At 44.4% G+C, this 18375-nt stretch overlaps 1 protein-coding gene across 1 annotated transcript in view; it reads left to right on the top strand.

The window, feature by feature from the left end:
* Window positions 1-15906, top strand: part of C7H3orf49 (chromosome 7 C3orf49 homolog) — a 62223-nt gene extending 46317 nt beyond the window's left edge. The window contains 5 exon segments of the mRNA XM_039481958.1: window positions 5004-5072; window positions 11581-11711; window positions 14425-14538; window positions 15711-15857; window positions 15859-15906. Of these exon segments, the coding sequence (XP_039337892.1) occupies window positions 5027-5072; window positions 11581-11711; window positions 14425-14538; window positions 15711-15857; window positions 15859-15906 (486 nt within the window). The 5' untranslated portion in view covers window positions 5004-5026.
* Window positions 15907-18375: the final 2469 nt, after the last annotated feature.

Genomic DNA, 18375 nt, shown 5'->3' with positions numbered 1-18375 from the left:
TTTAGGATGTTAATCCTGGAGACCTTCCTTACTTAGTCCCATAGTTGGGGAATTTGTTCGAGTGAGGTCTGCTGCAAAGGGCCATAGTTTGAGAATTAAGAAACTGAACAAACACTCAAGTATTTCTCTTAATTCCAGAGACTTCAGCCTATCTGTAACCTACAAAAGTAAAGAAAAGAACTAGCTCTCTTGAGAGGATTGCCTACTCAACATTCCTGAAATCTAGAAGTATCTTATTCTTGTAGCCAATTTAAGATATCCCCTGACATGGATATTCATGCTAGCACAGGTTTTGTGCTTTCAATGTTTTTAATAGCAAAAATTTACCAAAGTAACTTTTCATTAACATTCTCAGATCAATTCTATTTCACATTAAATCAGTTTAATCGGATTCATAGCACATGAATCAAAACATCCGGATACTGACCTGGAGGGGTGTCCAACCGCAGACCAAGATGCATGTGAAACACAATTCTAAATGTTTCCCACTGATTGGGCTGATTATACGTGTATTTCAATGACTTCCACTTACCGTATGGAAAGTCAATCAAAAGTGAACATAACATTTCCTACTAATATTGTGGAAATGTTATTCTGGACAACATTGTTCCCAGGTGCTCTGTGTACAATTGTTAACTACACTTGCTACATAAATAAAGTAGTTAGTGATTAAAAGTTTACGCTGCTTTGTTTGTGTCAGGGTGGGGGGAGGGATTGTTTTTGTGAGGGTTTTTTGTGAAATACAATATTAAAGGAAAATATTTGACTTGGAATACTTGCTGACACAAAATTCTACACAGTAGTTTAAACTCAACAGATTAATTTCACTTGACTTAGTGTAAAATGAGATTTGAGTTGAATAGCACATTTTATGTAAGAGACATTGAAAAGTCATTATCAGCTAGCAGGCCAGGTTGTTTGCTAACTTATATACTATGTCTTGTGCCAAAAAAGTATGCTAATGACGCTAATTTGTTACAACAAGTTCAGTGTATTATTTCCACTATGTACCTATGATGTAACACTATAGTGTTAAACAACTGACATTTTATTCTTTAAGGCCTGATCCTTTTCCCACAGAGATAAGTTTTATGTTATCCTGATTACAAATTGGCAAGGCATAAATATTTTTCCTAAATACAAAAACAATTTTGAAATGTTTATCCTTGCTGTCTATGTATCATTTCTATTAAAAATATTGCAGAGCTCTCACTCAGTGAAACTAGTTCACCATCTCTCAGCCAGGTGTCGTTAACATTGCTGTCAAGGTTCCTCCCCACTCTGAATTTTAGGGTACAGATGTGGGGACCCGCATGAAAGACCCCCTAAACTTATTTACCAGCTTAGGTTAACAGTAAGCTGCCACCACCAAGTGTGTCCCAAATCTTAGGGGAAAGCCACTTGGAACTCTGCCTTTCCCCAAATATTTCCCAAGTCCCTAACCCCCCCTTTCCTGGGCAGATTTGAGACTAATTCCTCCCCCCGCCCCAAGTCCTTACACCCCTTTTCCTGGGTAGGCTTGAGGGTATACCCTCACCAATTAGTGCTGGCGAACACAGATCCAAAACCCTTGGATCTCAAAACAATGAAAAATCAATCAGGCTCTTAAAAGAAGAATTTTAATCAAAGAAAAAGGTGGAAGGAATCCCTCTGCAAGATTAGAATGCAAGATAATCTCACAGACAAACAGATTCAAAACACAGAGGGTTTCCCTCTGGGCAAAAGTTTAAAGTTACACAAATAACCCAATTTTATCCTCCCTCTATTTTGCAAAAGAAATCACAAATAGAAAATAAAAGTAATCAAATGCATTCCTTCTCTAAATACTCACTGCCCTACAGGAGTGGGATGGCTCCTCCTTTCTCTGTGTCCAGCAAAAAAACACACAGCACAGACAAAAGACTTTTCCCCTTCCAGATTTTAAAGTATCTTGTCCCCTTATTGGTCCTTCTGGTCAGGTGTCAGCTAGGTTATGGGAGCTTCTTAACCCTTTAAAGGTAAAAGAGGAATTCACCCTTAGCTGTATGTTTATGACAATTGCATTGCAAAGCCGGTATTGGAGTGGCACCAAACTGAAAGGATGCCAGCCACAAATGGCAGAGTTTTTATTCCACGCCCTCTCCCACATGGGACAGCGCGTGAGCAAAGTTATGCATGTGCTTTAGTGCTGGCAAAATTAGGCCCTTAGCAAGTCCAAACTCCGTCTACATCATGTACTTTACCTTCTGGTCTTAAACTGTCTCCTTGGAAATAGCTATGCCTGCCAGGAAGGTGAATCAGCCCTTTTCATATAGCTATGGGGGCTAGTCTTACTTAACATTTATGTTGTGCTCACGGCATGCTAGCGGCTCTACAGACTAACAAAGGTCTTATCATCAAAACACACAGCAATTCCACAGTTTTCTGTGGGTGGAGCTTTCAGAGGAGACTCTGAAAACCAAGGTCCTGTCTGCTCTGTGTGGAGGTTAAAGAACTTGTAGTATTTTCATAACTCTAAATATTTCTTAGGGTAAACAGGACAATATCTCCATTGTCGTGCCTATTGCACTTCAGTAAAGCTGTTTGTAGCTGTGAAGGGTGTGATCTTGTGCAGATAAACGTAACCCTTTGCTGCTAAACAGTTCCATTGACTTCAAAGGGCCCAGTCGTGAATAAATTAAGGATATAGGTACATTTTGCAGGGTCAGGGCCATTGTATGTAAAGTGTCCTGGAAAAGTCAAATATCACTATAATTCTTAAACCATTCTGCCTTTTATTCACACAAAAAGCCAGCAGAATACCAACTTCCAGTCAGAAGAACATGCGTTATGCATTTTCCCTAAAGGAAAGCAGAAAAGCTGGGAAAAACAGAATCAGAATCCAGGACTTGTGTACAATTCAGATTAAATATGTAGCATGTAATGGGCAGGACTGAACTACAATAAAACTAAGTATTCATGAATATTAACAATTGTGGATGTGTTAAAAGAAACACCCAGGAACAGGCAAGAATGGAAAAATATTGTTAACCTCTTCTGCCATCTGCTGGCATTGATGTGCCAATGCATGCTTACTCCCAAACCAGAGAACATTGATGGTGATTGTTACGCCAGGGATTTGGCCAGTTACACTGTTTTTGAGTTGTGTGAAATATTCACATTCAGCTTCTGCTCTGACTGATCTTGTATTTGTGGCTCGATGCATGCTGCATGTGTAGATGCAGAGTAGGTAGCTAAACAAGTAGCTGCTATGTGCCAACGCTCCTTGCTCCCCACATCAGCTATTCTCTTCTCCAGCAAGCCTAATGTCCCATCAATTTTATTTTAAACTTCTCAGGAAGGAGGTGTCCGCCTTGCTGGATGGTGGTAGGGGTATGGGGTTTTTTGGAGGCGGGTGTAGGGCACATACGAGAGACATTGCAATTACTTCCATCGGGGTGTTTAATTTTGTTGTTCTTCTTTTAAAATATTTTTTACTGGAAACAAATCTTCCAGCAGATGCTTGCAAACTTCCTGCCCCAGGAAACCAAATTGCCAGGTTCACAGAGGATAGTTGAAAACTGAGGTCCAGATCCTTAGCTGGTGTAAATCAGCATTATGTAATGTTGCCAGTCTTCGGGATTTTTATACTGAGTCCTGGGATATTTATGTTCGACCCTTGAGAAATGGCAATACTGGTTGGCTCATTGGCTTCAGTGGGGCTGCAGCAATAGGATCGGGCCCTCCAGGCCGTGTGAGTCTCAGAAAAGTGGCTTTAGTGAAGGTCACTTTGCAGAGTTATTGAGGCCCCCACAATCCCCTGAGAGGTTCTATTCCCTCCTGGCTACTTCACTTTCAGCTAATTGACTAATGTTGATTCCTAATGTTGGTCTACTAGCAATATCTGCAGACACTGGTGGTCGGGCCCAGCTCTTTCCCTCCAGTGGCACCATGACTGGCTCCTTGGTTCTCTCTCTCTGAAACAACCCTATCTCCACCTTCTCTCTCCACACTCTCGAAATCTTGAAGGGAGGTCTGAGGCCCCTCAGCTTTCCCTCCAGAAAGGAGATAATCTATAGCATCCTGAGGCCATCCCTTCCCGCCCAACATCATGACTGAAGAAGAGGTCTACGTCCCTTCTTCCCCTTCTGAATGTTTTTCTGTGGAACAAGGTCTGACTCTGTCTCTCCTGGCTGCACCAAACAGGTCCGGGCTTTGTGTGCTTCTCAAAATCCAAGGGAGTGTCAGCACCGCTGCTGGGGGGTCTGATTCCCAGTGCAGGTAGAAAGCCTTGCCCAGGTGAAGCTAGAACCACTGCTCAGCCCCCTGGGTCCAAGCTTGGTGGCTAGTTTAAGAGGTCTAGTATGCGTCTGTCTACCCAGGCTGGAGCTCACACCTCCCAGCTGCTGTGTAGCCATAGGAGTGAAGACTTTCTGGGTATCTTCACTATTACTTTGGTAAAATCTGTGAAACCCTAGGCTGACTTTCCCTTTGGACGAGCCCCTCTTAAGTCCCAGGATGAGGGGTGGTGGGAGGGGTGTGTCAGGTTCTGTCTACACTTGCCGGTCGGGAGGCACACCCACACTAGTTCTCATTGATCTAGCTGACTAAAAATAGTCATGGGGTCATGGTAGCATGGACCCTGGTGAGCAATGGCTCAGGCTAGCTGACCCGGGTGTAAATCAGCAGGGGGGAATTGCTGTCTTACTAAAGTGTTGTTTACTTGCTGGGTAAGGAATACACTGCAAAATGTTTAGCTGCACATCATGGAATTTCCCATAGCTCTGACAAACTTACTTATTATCACCCCTAAGTTGCCTCAAGCAGGACATTTCTCGTAACGGTGAACCTAATACATGCCAGTGAACGGAGATGAAACGTGGCTAAAAGCAGGTCTGAGACAGAAGCACCCACTTCAACATCTGCAAATTGATTAGACAGTCTAAAAGTGTCACTATTAGGATGCTGAGAATCTATACTAGTCAATTAGTTTGCCGTGAACTAACTATGCACCATAGGCAAATGCATTTTTTCAACCCTTTTAGGAGCTACAGCGAAGGGGCACGTGATGACGATAAAGCACCGCAAATCAAAACGAAAAATGGGATTGAAAGGTAAGTAATACTAATGACTTCAATGCAGCTATAGATCATGATCTGGTAGAATGCAAGGGGATGGCTATAATACTTTGAAACAGGGCCCAGTATGTTTGATGCATTGGTCTTTAGAGGGAGAAAGTTATACAATTTTCACCTCATGCTTTAAAACAAATGGAAAATCCCCACTGAGTTAAGGCATTGAGAATGCATACAAGGTAACTGGAGAAAATCTCAGCTCATACAAAATTGCAGCTGTTATCTGGAATACTTTAATTCAAACAACACAGATTTCTTCGCTCCCTGCCTGAATGGGTTTTAGACTTCATAATAAACTTACATATTGAGTTGGGATTAGATATTTTTGTCTCCACATCATAAGCATAAAGACTCGGAGGATCAAAATATGTTTTATTATTTTTGGCACAGCTTATAAGGTATAACAAAAAATATTCAATGCAATAGACAAAGGTAGTGGAGATGTTGTGATTACTCATAAGAACATAAGAATGGCCGTACTGGGGCAGACCAAAGGTTCATCTAGCCCAGTGTCCTGTCTTCCGACAGTGGCCAGTGCCAGGTTCCCCAGAGGGAATGAACAGAACAGGGAATCATCAAGTGATCCACATGTAACCAGGGGCGGCTCCAGGCACCAGCACACCAAGCGCGTGCCTGGGGCGGCAAGCCACGGGGGGTGCTCTGCCGGTCACTGCGAAGGCGGCAGGCAGGATCCCTTCAGCGGCATGCCTGCGGATGGTCTGCTGGTCCCGCGGCTTCGGCGGATCTCCCACAGGCGTGCCGCCGAATCCACGGGATCAGGGACCTCCCGCAGGCAAGCCGCCGAAGGCAGCCTGCCTGCCGTGCTTGGGGCGGCAAAATACCTAGAGCCGCCCCTGCATGTAACAACCAATAGTTCACCACTCATTAAACACTGTATGTATTTACTGTCCTATTGCAGTCAAAACAGGTTTTTTTGTGGCATGTTTACTTTTTTATTTGTACTGTGGTAGCACTTAAACTTGTCCATGGATGGGAACCCCATTGTTCTAGGCCCCGTACAGACGTGGAATAAAAAGATGGTCCCTGCCACAGGAAGCTTACAACCTAAGGAGAAGACAGGAGACAACCATCGGCTACAACAGACAGATGGGATGGGTGGGGGGAAGACAATGAGACAATCCTGTCCAGCATCAGAAGCTGCGGTCTCGGCGCACGCCAGCTGCCAGACCACTACTAAGATATTTGTAGCCACCGTGGCAGAGATGAGGTTTAAGCGAATACCAGGACTATTCTAAATTCACAGAGAAGCAACTTGGCTACAAAAGAGTTCATGCTGACTGTGTGCTTCAGTGGAGTTCAGCTAAACTCCCAACATTACTTTTTTCTTTTTTTTAAACAAAAATTATCCATCTTCTAAACCCCCTAAACATTAAAATGCCTGGTAAACAGTTAAAAGACCTAGCCAGTTCCCACTGCATTTAAACCGTGTCCCTCCCATCTGACTAGCACCAACTCTCCAACCTTCACTCTGCCCCTGGCTTTTTTTTTTTTTTTTTTTGGAAATGTAACCAAACATCACAGTGACTAAGAGTTTTGTGGCCCAGGCTGTCGGATAATGAAAGGGGGGGGGCAGCAACACGATATTGCATTCTGCCATGGTGAGATGAACGTACCTCTGTGTAGAGCCTTGAGGAAATACTTCTGAATGTGCAGCCAGATCAAGCGTTTGCTTCAACCTGGTTCAAACCCAGCAAGAAACACATTGGTTAAGGTTGAGTCAGCAGGAAAGGAAACAGTTTATATGCCCCCCAAAAAGCTTTCCTTTATAGACAAGGTCTAAGTTAAGATGTGAATTTAAACTGCTATATACCAGTGTAAACCCCCATTTGGACATTCTTAGTCTGGTAGAAGAGTGATTTTTTTTGGTTTAGCTCAAACGTCTTGCCAAATGGGATAAACTGAACCAGCCAAAAAGCCACTCTTATACAGATATAAGCCCCTTTTATTCCAGTATAACTTTCCCATGTAGACAAGGGCCTTAAGGACTCTCCAGTAAAATTAATCTGAATTAACTAAAGGTGTGAATTTAAAGTGGATCAGTGACCCTGTGTGGATACTTATTCAGAATTGAAGTGGCCTTAATTCAGTTAAAACCAAATGAAGGCAACTTTAATTCTATCTAGAAGTGCTCACAGAGGGGTTTAGTGCAGTTAATTCGGATTTCCTGAGTGTCCTCCTGTAGACATGGCCTTATTAATCTTTTTTTTAGTAGTTTCCTAGTTCTTGCTTCCTGACTACAGAACAGAACATAAAATAACTGGTGTGGGCAAGTACACTGCTACCTCGATATAACGCCACCTGATATAATGCAAATTTGGATATAACACGGTAAAGCAGTGCTCCGGGGGGGGGGCAGGGCTCAGGGACGGCTCCATACCCCAGCACGCCAAGCGCATGCTTGGGGCAGCATGCCGCGGGGGGCGCTCTGCCAGTCGCTGGGAGGGCGGCAGGCAGGGCTCCGGTGGACCCTCCACAGGCACGCCTGCGGGAGGTCCACCGAAGCCGAGGGAGGACCAGTGGACCCTCTGCAGGCACGCCTGTGGGAGGTCCACCGGAGCCGAGGGAGGACCAGTGGACCCTCTGCAGGCACGCCGTGCTTGGGGCGGCGAAATGTCTAGAGCCACCCCTGGCAGGGCTGCGCACTCCGGTGGATCAAAGCAAGTTCAATATAACACGGTTTCACCTATAAGGAGGTAAGATTTTTTGGCTCCCAAGGACAGCGTTATATCGAGGTAGAGTCACCTCTTTCTCAGTGTTCTGCTGTCTCCTAGTGAGCCCGGTTCCTGCTTTCCTTAGTGCAGGGTTTTACAAACCACTTCATATATAGTTATAACTTCCCCAGTACAGCTCTGATTCAGCAAAGTACTTAAATTCCATTGAAGTTACTGCTTAAGTACATGCTTAAGTGCTTCCCCAACTCCCACACCCAAAGTACTAAAAGGTAATTATTCTCCTTGGCAGAAGATCAACCAAAAAAAAGAGAAATGTCGGCATTTCACTAGCCCGGAGAGATGCTGTGTGAAAAATGTCAGAAAACTTTTCAGAAGTGAATTTCCGACCAACTTTCAAAACATCGCTTCACTTTAAAACTCCTTTTCCGTGTTCACCATATTTCACAGAAGAAAAAAATGGTGCTGGGTTGAAATACAACGTGCTGGGTTTCTGGGATATTGGCATTTGTGAGGATGTCAGAGGTGAACATTTATTTTCTTCCCACCTTTTAGTAATTTGAAACTTCTCTATGGTCATTACATTTTCAATAGGCCATAACAGGAGAAAATGGACAAAAGCCCATTGAAGTTAAGTGGCTGTCCTGGTAATTTCATAGGGGCCAGCGTGTCACCCATTAATGGATTTTGTAGATGCTCGGCTATTGTAAGAGTTAGGCCCAATGTTAGACGTAGGACTTTAAAAAAGCCCTTTGTGTCAGACGCAAGGTATTTGAATTCTATATTTACTGCGTGTAATTACTAGTCATTTTTCTTTGTCTCAGGAGGCATAGAGGTGTGTCTGCTAACTTACTGAAATGAAATCTCCTGATACCCAAAGAAGATGACTCCTCCAGTGGAAGTGACTCAGGTTGTCTTGAAATCTGTGAAAATGAGAAAAAAGGTTTTATGACACATATGAAGACAACAATGGGGAAAAATGCTTCTGTCCTATTGAAGAACACATTAAAAAACTCAAGCTACCATGATGATAGCCCTGTAAATCTAACTAGCTACAGAGCAGGTGGCTTTTCTGGAGCACATGGACGTCTTCCAAAAATAATTAAGGAGTTGCCATCTCCCAGAGGATTTCCAAAAATGAAAACACGGAAGCTTTCAAGAGAGGTAATTTAACATTGAATGAGGGTTCAGTCCTGCATTCGCTGTGCCTCATTTCCACCCTCTCATTAACCTCAGTGATGGATTTTCTTCTCTGTAGCAGAACCAGGTCTTCTGAGTGTGTCCAAGAAATACAGGACTAGGTTCATGAGAGCTAACATGGCTCTGAAACAAATACTGACCTTTAAGAAGCCCCAGAAATCTTCAGGTTTGTTAACAACTGTACTAAAATATAGTAGAAGTTCTGAGTTTAAGGTCTACATGTGCACACTTTCGATCAAAGGTTTGGTACTGTTTCCCTGGAAAATGGTGCAGGGTTTTCAGAGGGTGCTACCCTATGCTCTGGATGTCCCTAAGCCTCTGACTGCCAGCTGCTGGGAATGGATGACAGGGATTGGGACATTAGATGATCACCCTGTTCTGTTCACTCCCTCTGAAGCGTCTGGCACTAGCCACTGCTGAACAACAGGCTACTGGGCTAGACTAACCATACTAGGTCAGACCAATGGTTCTTCTTATGTACATTTCCGCATTGGTGCAAGATCTTGCAGGCTTCTGTCAGATATGCTGTTTGATACTGCATGGCAACTTCATTGAATAAAGTGTAGTTGCTGACTAATAGCACCCTTTCATTTCACGAAATCAACAGCGCTGGTCTATAATTCAACCTTTGTTTCTAGAGGTGATTCTGTAAAATAAGCTTGCCTTTGGAAGATGGTGTTGTGCAGGTTTCCTTTGAGGATGAGGACTGATAGGTCAGAGATGGAGTGCTCGCTTTGTGAAAAGTGTTTGCCCATGGGTGATAGGGTGGGTTTTTTTTGTCTTTTATCACTTGTCTGTGTGAGTTCATTCAAGAGGTAGTGCTTGTCTGGTATCACCCCCATAGTTGTTGGGGCATTTAGGGCACTAGATGAGGTACACCACAGGTTGTTGTGATAGGCGACCCTCCATGCGCAAAGTGGTCTTGGTTCTCTCGATGGGCGGATGAGCGGGGCGTTTCCCCCGTGGCTGCCCCGTTCCAGCTCATTTTGGACTACCTCCTTCACCTTAGGGCCCAGGGCCTGGCGCCCTTGTCCGTCAAGATGCACTTGGCAGCCATATTGGCCTTCCACCCGCCGGTGCAGGGCCACATGGCATTCTCCCATGCTGTGTCTGGCTAATTCCTTAAGGGATTGGATCATCTCTTCCCGTACGTCAGGCCCCCAGTCTCACAGTGGGACCTGAACCTGGTGCTGGCCCGCCTCACGGGACCCCCCCCGCCCCCGTTTGAGCTGCTAGCTGCATGCTCCTGGTCGCACCTCTCATGGAAGGTAGCCTTCCTGGTGGCGATCACATCAGCTAGATGGATCTCGGAACTCAGGGCCCTGACCTCCGAACCCCAGTACATGGTGTTCCGTAAGGATAAGGTCCAGCTCCGCCCACATCCTTCCTTCCTCCCGAAGGTGGTCTCCGCCTACCACATGGGTCAGGACATTTTTCTGCCGGTCCTCTGCCCCAAGCCCCATGCATCCAGTGAGGAGTGCCGCCTCCACACACTGGATGTGTGACGGGCTCTGGCTTTCTACCTGGAGCGGACAAAACCATTCAGAAAATCCTCACAGCTGTTCATGAAGGGTCGGCTGATCTCCATTCTCCACTCCACGACTCTCCAACGGGATCACATCGTGTAGCCGTACCTGTTATGACCTGGCAGGAATCCCCCTGCTGCCAATTGTGAGGGCACACTTGACTGGGGTGCAGGCTTCATGGCTGCCTTTTTGGTCCATGTCGCCATCCAGGACATTTGTAGGGCTGCTACATGGTCTTCAGTTCACACGTTCACCTCGCATTATGCGATCGTCTCCCAAACCAGGGAGGACGCTGGGTTTGGCAGGGCTGTGCTCCATCCCGAGAATTTGTGAACTCCAACCCACCTCCAGCAGATATAGCTTGGAATCACCTATTGTGGAATACACATGAGCAATCACTTGAAGAAGAAAAGTGAGTGATCTTTTCCGTAACTGGTGTTCTTCAAGATGTGCTGCTCATGTCTATTCCACATCCCACCCTCCTTCCCCGCTGCCGGAGTTGTCTGGCAAGAAGGAACTGAGGGTGGAGGGAGCGCAGCAGCTCCCCTTACACCGCGCCAGGCAGGCGCCACTCCAGGGGTTGCAGGGGGCACTCCCCCCCCACGGGTACTGCTAGGGGAAAAGCTTCCGGCACCGGTGCACGTGGCAAGCACGCACACCTACTGTGGAATACACATGAGCAATCACTCGAAGAACATATGTGACACACCCTTTGAAAATAACACACAGAGTCGGTTTCTATCAAGAAGCTCCTGATGTTAGCACTGGGACGTGAGCGAGTTTGGCTACTGGAACTAGAGCAGGAAATAAAGGGAGAAGGTCGGTCACCAGAGCTGTCCCTGGAAGGGATTAGTAAGTAATGAAAGGTTTCACTGAGCCTGTCCAGTATTAGTACTGCCAGCCTCCAGGTGTTCGGTGTGTGTGTCACAGCACAGGAAGAACTGAAATGAGGGAAGAGGAGAATATAAACACAAATTATTTTATGTCGTCTGAGCTTCCAGCTGTCCGTCTCTAGCTGAGAAACCACAGTGTGATGTTTCTAAACTCTCTCCATCTCCTTTTCCTTCAAAGCAACCATCCAGCTGGAGGTGAAAGTCATGGAGGAACAAGCAGAGAGGATAACTGGGGAAAACATGGTTGTCAGAGCAAGACAAACCAGGAGACACTTGTCGGTAAAATCTCTGACAGCTGAACTCCAAAAGGTAGAATTTTGACGATGGTCAGACAACTAAAATAAATGTATTTTATGAAATTGTGTGTGCAGGCCCCACTGGAGTCAATGGGAGATTTGCCTGATTGGAGGCTCAGACCCAGAATATTTTCCTAATTCAATTCCCTGTCCCTGTAGACTCTGCTTCCCAGCTCCCATCTGGGAAGACCCTGTCTGTGCTGCTCAGCCACCCATGAAATCCTTCTTCATGTCTTGACCAGCAAGGGGAGTTCTGGCAGCAAGCAGTCAGCCAGCAGCGGGGGGAGGCTGAGAGCAGCCTGCTGCAGTGGGGTGGAGGCAGCCTCACAGTGCTAGGGCAGTGGTTCTCAAACTTTTGCCTTGGTGACCCCTTTCACAGAGCAAGCCTCTGAGGGCACCCCTCCAGCCTCCCTTATAAATTAAAAACACTCTTTTTACGTTGAGCACTATTATAAATGCTAGAGGCGAAGCGAGGTTTGGGGTGGAGGCTGACAGCTCGTGACCCGCCACGTAATAACCTCGCCACCCCCTGAGGGCTTACGACCCCCAGTTTGAGAACCCCTGGACTAGGGGCAGGGGAGCAGGGATTCTGAATGCCCCTGGCTGGGCTGGAGCAGGTCACAAACGGAGCCAAATAACTTTGTCAGAAAAGGCTCTCTTCAAAATCCACATTTTTCACAAAAAACACTTCCAAAATCTTCCATTTTTTTCTTCAAAAAAAAAAAATGACCGTGGAGGTGGGCGGGAATGGAAAAATCAAACATGGAAAAACTTCAGAAATGAAACACTTTTGACAAAAATGCTTACAAATAAATAAATTTAAACATGGTTCCTTTGGGAAACCTACAGAGAGAGGTGTGAAATGTTCCAGGAAAAACTGCTTTCCTGACAAGCTCTAGCTGTGTGGCATGAGTGGAGACCAGTGCCACCTGCTGGTTACCCCTAATGATAGGCCCACACTTGCATAGCATTGATCTTCCCTGGGTTGCCATTTATGAGGGCTGGCCAGAAAACAAACATTCCATTTAAACTCTCTGTGGCCAGATGAATATTTACTTATACAAAGTGGAATAGCTCCAAAAGGGGGCATTGTGTGAGCGAGAGGGTAGCGAGGGCCCTGGGAGACGAATAGACTAGGGGCTTGTTGCGATACTTGGGCCTACAAGCTTACCCTAATTGTGAGCTCAACGGTAAGAAGTGAGTGAAAGTTCATAAAATGTCACAATAACTGAAAACAACAAATACTGATGGGGAAAATAAGCAAATGCAAGAGAGATCGAATTAGTCCAAAGAAAAAGGCCTACTGATGTAACTTGAGATTGTATTTAAAACCATGCTTGGTAAACAAGAAAAGTGTGGAATCAGAAATCAGCTAACCAAAATGGGTGTGTTGGAAACTGGGCCAAAATATTGACGAGATGGGCTATTTCCATCACCCCCCTTTTGGGGTCCTCAGAGAGAGACTGGGGGGAAAAGTTGGCTCCTGACTGAAAGACAAAAGAAGGGGAAAGGAGCAAGCTTCACCATCCTGGCTGCCATCCCCATCATCTCCTGGGCTCCTGGACCTTCCTTGTCCATTCCAGCCACCACCTGAAATATGAGACTTCATCTCTTTCCCTGCCTGCTTCGGCGTATCCTTTTCCCTTCCCCACCTTACTTCATTTCTTTCCAATCTCTCTCCTTTTGCCTTCTGTTTAATAAGATTCTGGCTTAGTCACCTAAGACTGCATATTTTGCAACAGTGCTGTAAGCCTGTGACCAGAAGGAAGCAGCTAAAAGCAATGCCTTCAACAGCCCATCGCTGGTACCAGTTTGCCAGGTCTCAGAGTGGCTGGTAAGAGCATGTGCTGTGCCGGTGTTTTTCCAACAGTGAGGGGGAAAGTGAGAGCCAACACCAGAGACCCAAGTTCCATTTTCTATCTTTGCTGTTCTTTTCTTTCTCCTTTTGAGTGTTTGGTTTTTTTTTCTAGAAAACAGGATTGGACTTTAACAGCACCAGATCCAGCCCATCTCAACTAACTTCCTCTCTCTTTTCCAAAAAGGAGTTACTACCATCTAAGACGGCCAAACAAAGTGAGTAGATGGGAAATGGTGTAAGGAGCTTTTAACTCCTGCTCGAATAGTCAAGTGGGATGCTCTCATAGCACACTACCATGGCATCCCAATTAATGTACCTAGCTGCATAGACCATAGACTGCACGGGTCTTAGTTGGAGGATAAGGGGTGTGTTTAGCCCCCAGGCAACATCATATGTACGTGTCATGTTATGACCAGTAACTGAACATATGTCTCAATTACTTCATTGGAGAGGAGTAGTAAACAACACCCAGAAGTGCTTTGCAGTAGGCTGGTTTGAGAAATCCCACCACACATGCAAGGTGCCATGGAGGCAAAGCAGCTGCTAGTATCCCATCTCCTTGTGCCAGCTGCTTCAAGGTTGTAGCATGATTTATCCCTAAATTACAAATAAGAGTTTCAGCAGTGGCAGGTCAAGGTAAACGAAGAACAAATGCTTGAAAATAGGAAGATGAGAGAGGAATAAGAACACATTTTTCTATTGGCGACTCGCTTTCTCTCAATGCTGCATATTCATATATTTTTATATATTGGGTATTTCCCAGTTTATAAGAAATACAACTTACCAATCCCATAAAACAAAAAGAATTCTTTTCTACCTCCCAAAGCCACACTAGCTAGCCTTGTCTGAATACATTTTTTGTTTTCAGGTTCCTTATTTGTCAAAAAAGAGGGGAAACTTTCTAGGCCTCAAAAAGAAGAAAAAGAATGAGTGGAAGCTGCAGTATCATTCAGGTGTGATGGCTGGAAAGCTTCAAACACAGGTATCTGTAATAAAAATAATTAGTAATCTCTCTAGTGCTATGCCACGTATCTTAAGCCTATGTTTTTGCAATTTTCTTAGATGTAGCTTCAAGTTACCATAGATTCACAAAGGGGCAGTGATAGTGTCACTTGGCACTGGTGTCACCATGACCGCTTATTCTGTCAGTGCACGAAGTTACATCACATGCTTGTTCTTCTTTCTAAGTTAAAAATTCTGCCCATGTTCCCTATCTATGCCTAACATTCAAATTGCACCCCAGACAGTTTGCAGTAGAATACAACTTATTTTTTAATTTAAAAACAAAACCCCCCTAGTGTAGGAAATATCAGCTTTATCCCTTCTAAAAACCACTGTGGTGTTGTCTCCTCTGTTTTGTATTCAGTGTCCATGTGACGGTGGAACTAGGACGTAGTATCATGGCAACACACAGTCTCAGAGAGAGAAGCACAAAAAGCAGGCTAGAATGGTAGGAATAATCTCAATTTTAAAAAATGTAGCATAGTGTGTAGCTGGGATCCAAGGGCATTTTATATTTGTACATGTGGAAGTCACTCAGGTAAGCAACATCACAATGGATAAGTTTCCAGAACAAGGGCAGAGAGTATCTCATCTGTGCTTAAACAGTTCACAGAAGGAGGAATTCAATCAGAAGAATAAGGGGGGGTCTCAACTACATATTCTCAGGATAGTCACGGCAGACTGGAACTGGAATGTGTTGCTAAAAAACGGATGCCACCGAAGTAGGTTTAGGGTTTGTCTCCACGATGTGGTAATTTGCACACTAATGTATTGTGTACTAACTGGCCTGTGTGGACATTGCTGTCGCACACTAAAAGTTCCCTAGTTTACTTTAACGTAGTACTATTTGAAACAGCAGTAAATGTAGAAATCAGTTGGTTATCTTAATTGTGACACTAACTCTCCCTAACTAAATCTAGTTATAACATGGTGGCTCTTTATCCCCACCAACCTTTTGCAGATGACTTAAATAGGGACTCTTGATTTTCTTGGAAGGTAACTATTTCAACGTTGCATCACCATAAATTGAATTAGAAAATGTAACTTTACTTACACCTCTACTCAAACCACTTATCTTCTGTCCAGCATCCAGGAATTTGCTGTTCAATCTGTACACTAGATTGTTTCATTTTAATTTGTGTTCCACACCAGGTGGATGATCTCTTAGAAAAAGTAACTGAAAAGTCCATAGATTTACTGGCCCAGAAACACGCAGAACTCCAGCAGTGTGAGTTTCTGGGAGAGGAGATATTTCAATCATCTAAGCATTTTCAATTGGCTTCCAAAAGAACCATGAGGATTGTATAAACTAAAACATATGCATTTCCCATGCACATGCTGTTGCTAAGACCCTTTTTAAATAGTAAAAGCAGTTAAAATTCAACATACTAGGGTAGTGATCTATATTTATAGATAGGGCCTTTAGTCTACAAAAGATCCCAACTTGCTTTACAAACTACGGATGAGCCTTGCCAATTTTCAATCTCCATAATTTGTGTATTGAAGACAGGGGTCTTCCACTGACTTCTTAGCAATGATTGTACTGCAGTGAAGTTTATTACTAAGCATTGTTGCTCTTTCACAATACGCTACAGAGTACTTACTAATTCATATACTATTAGGAAACAATAACTGAACTATACTAGTCAGAACAAATTATTCTTTGTTAGTGTCTCTTTAAAAAAAATTAAATCGGACTTGGTTTTGTTCTTTAATTTGCAAAATTCAGTAACTAACAATAGGTAACCCAGTCAATATTTCAAGTAAAGTTCTACTGTGTACGTTTTACATTAGCAACTTCTAAAAAGCAGCTGGATACAGAATGTTACATGGTAATTAATATTATGTAATGGTTTTGGACAGGAATTGAATATTTTATCTTACAAGCTACAGAAGAAAACTAAATGAGCAGAATGTCGTTACAAAAGTTGGAATTTGGCCATGACACCACTGTTAACACTTTTACTCTTGCAGAAAGTGCCATGACCCCTTCAGCTATCACACAAGATCAAGACAGCGTGTAGAATAGTACCCTCAAATGCTATACTGGGATGTTAGCTCTGTACTAACCCAGGAGGAAGAGTCAGATTCAGTAATGCCACATTTGATAAGGTTCTCCTAGAATACTCACTGATAAATTTAATTTCTGCAAGGAGAGAATGAATGGAAACACTTGTAATTGACTGATTTCCATGTCAGCTAATATATTGGATTTTATATTATATTGCAACTAACTAACTAAGGTCATGTATGTTATAGATTTATTATTTTTTTTTTTTTAAGATCAGTAAACTTTCAATTACTATTGATATAGTTAAAGCTGGACAGACTCTGAATGCAAATTGTATTAGATCCTCTTCATCCTTAACTGTGGTAATCAAATGATATTAAGTGTTACTTAGCCCGTAAGCACTGTGGGTTTTGGTTGTGTCTATGTTGTGGGAGCATAGCACCATGGGGCCTGGATACCTGGCTCCTCGGCATTACTACAATACAGTAACTCCTCACTTAACACTATAGTTATGTTCCTGAAAAATGCAACTTTAAGTGAAACAATGTTAAACAAATCCGATTGTCCCATAAGATTAATGTAAATGTGGGGGGTTAGGTTCCAAGGAGATTTTTGGGGGGCAGACAAAAGGCATTATACTGTATACTGTACAGTACTGTACTGTGGTTGGGAAGTGCCCCTGGCTTACCCCCCACAGGCACAGCCCGCTGCAGGCAAGGACACTAGGAAGCAGCTTTGCAGCAGCAGCGGCAGCTTCCCCAGAGAACAGGCGCCGACTTTGCCGGGAATGTTCCAAGTCCGCCTCTTCCTGTCCCCGCTCCACTCCAGGCCCACCTCTTCCCACCCGAACTCCACCTCCTCCCCAGAGCACGCCACATCCCTCCCCGCTAGGCCAAGAGGCCACCAAACAGCTATTTAGCGGCGCTTAGGACTTTCTGGGAGGGAGGAAGGGGGAGGAATGGAGATGCAGCGCTTCCTCACTCCTGCCCCTCCCTCCCAGAAAGTCCTAAGCGTGAAGTGCTGGGAGGGAGGGGCAGGAGCAGGGAAGCCCCACATCTCCACTCTTCCCCCTCCCTCCCAGAAAATCCTAAGCACCGCTAAACAGCTGTTTGGCGGTGCAGGGAGAGGGAGGAGGCAGAGAAGCGGAACTTGTGGAATGCTCCCTTGTACAGTCGCTGCTCTTCCACAGAATCTTACAAGCAGGCAGCCAACCAACGTTATAAAGGAGCAGTGCACAACTTTAAAGGAGCATGTTCCCTAACTGAGCAGGGACGTAACACTGAAACAATGTTAAGTGGGACAATGTTAAATGAGGAGTTACTGTACCAATAAACAGTAGTACTACAATAAAGGCTTGTCTATATGAACAGTTAGTTTGTAGCAAGTTGGGGTGTAAATCTACAGCATGAGCCTGCGGTGCACTAACTGGCCATCTGGACCCTGCCCCTGTGCACCAAAAGGTCGATAGTGCACTTTGATCGACCTCCATTTAAAAGTTGAGCAGATGAAAGTGTACCAGGGACCTTTTAAGTGTGGGGTAGCAGGGTCCACGTGGCCAGGTAGAGCATGACAGGCTGTCTGTGTACACTCCAGCTCACTGCACACTAAACTGCTGCATAGACACACCTTAAGATGTTAGTGATTTAAAGCTGTTGGTGGGCCAACTTTCATATACTGATGTGAGATGATTCTTAAGGTTTATAGTGTATTTGAAACAAAGGAGTAATTACTCTCTCTCATTGGTGGGTTCTAAAATGCACTACACATAGCTGCTACACTGGAAAACTACAAGTAAACCATTTGGTC

This window comes from Mauremys reevesii, linkage group 7 (genome assembly GCF_016161935.1).
Source record: "Mauremys reevesii isolate NIE-2019 linkage group 7, ASM1616193v1, whole genome shotgun sequence".
Classification (NCBI taxonomy): Eukaryota; Metazoa; Chordata; order Testudines; family Geoemydidae; genus Mauremys; species Mauremys reevesii.
This window is presented reverse-complemented; position numbering and strand designations above follow the sequence as displayed.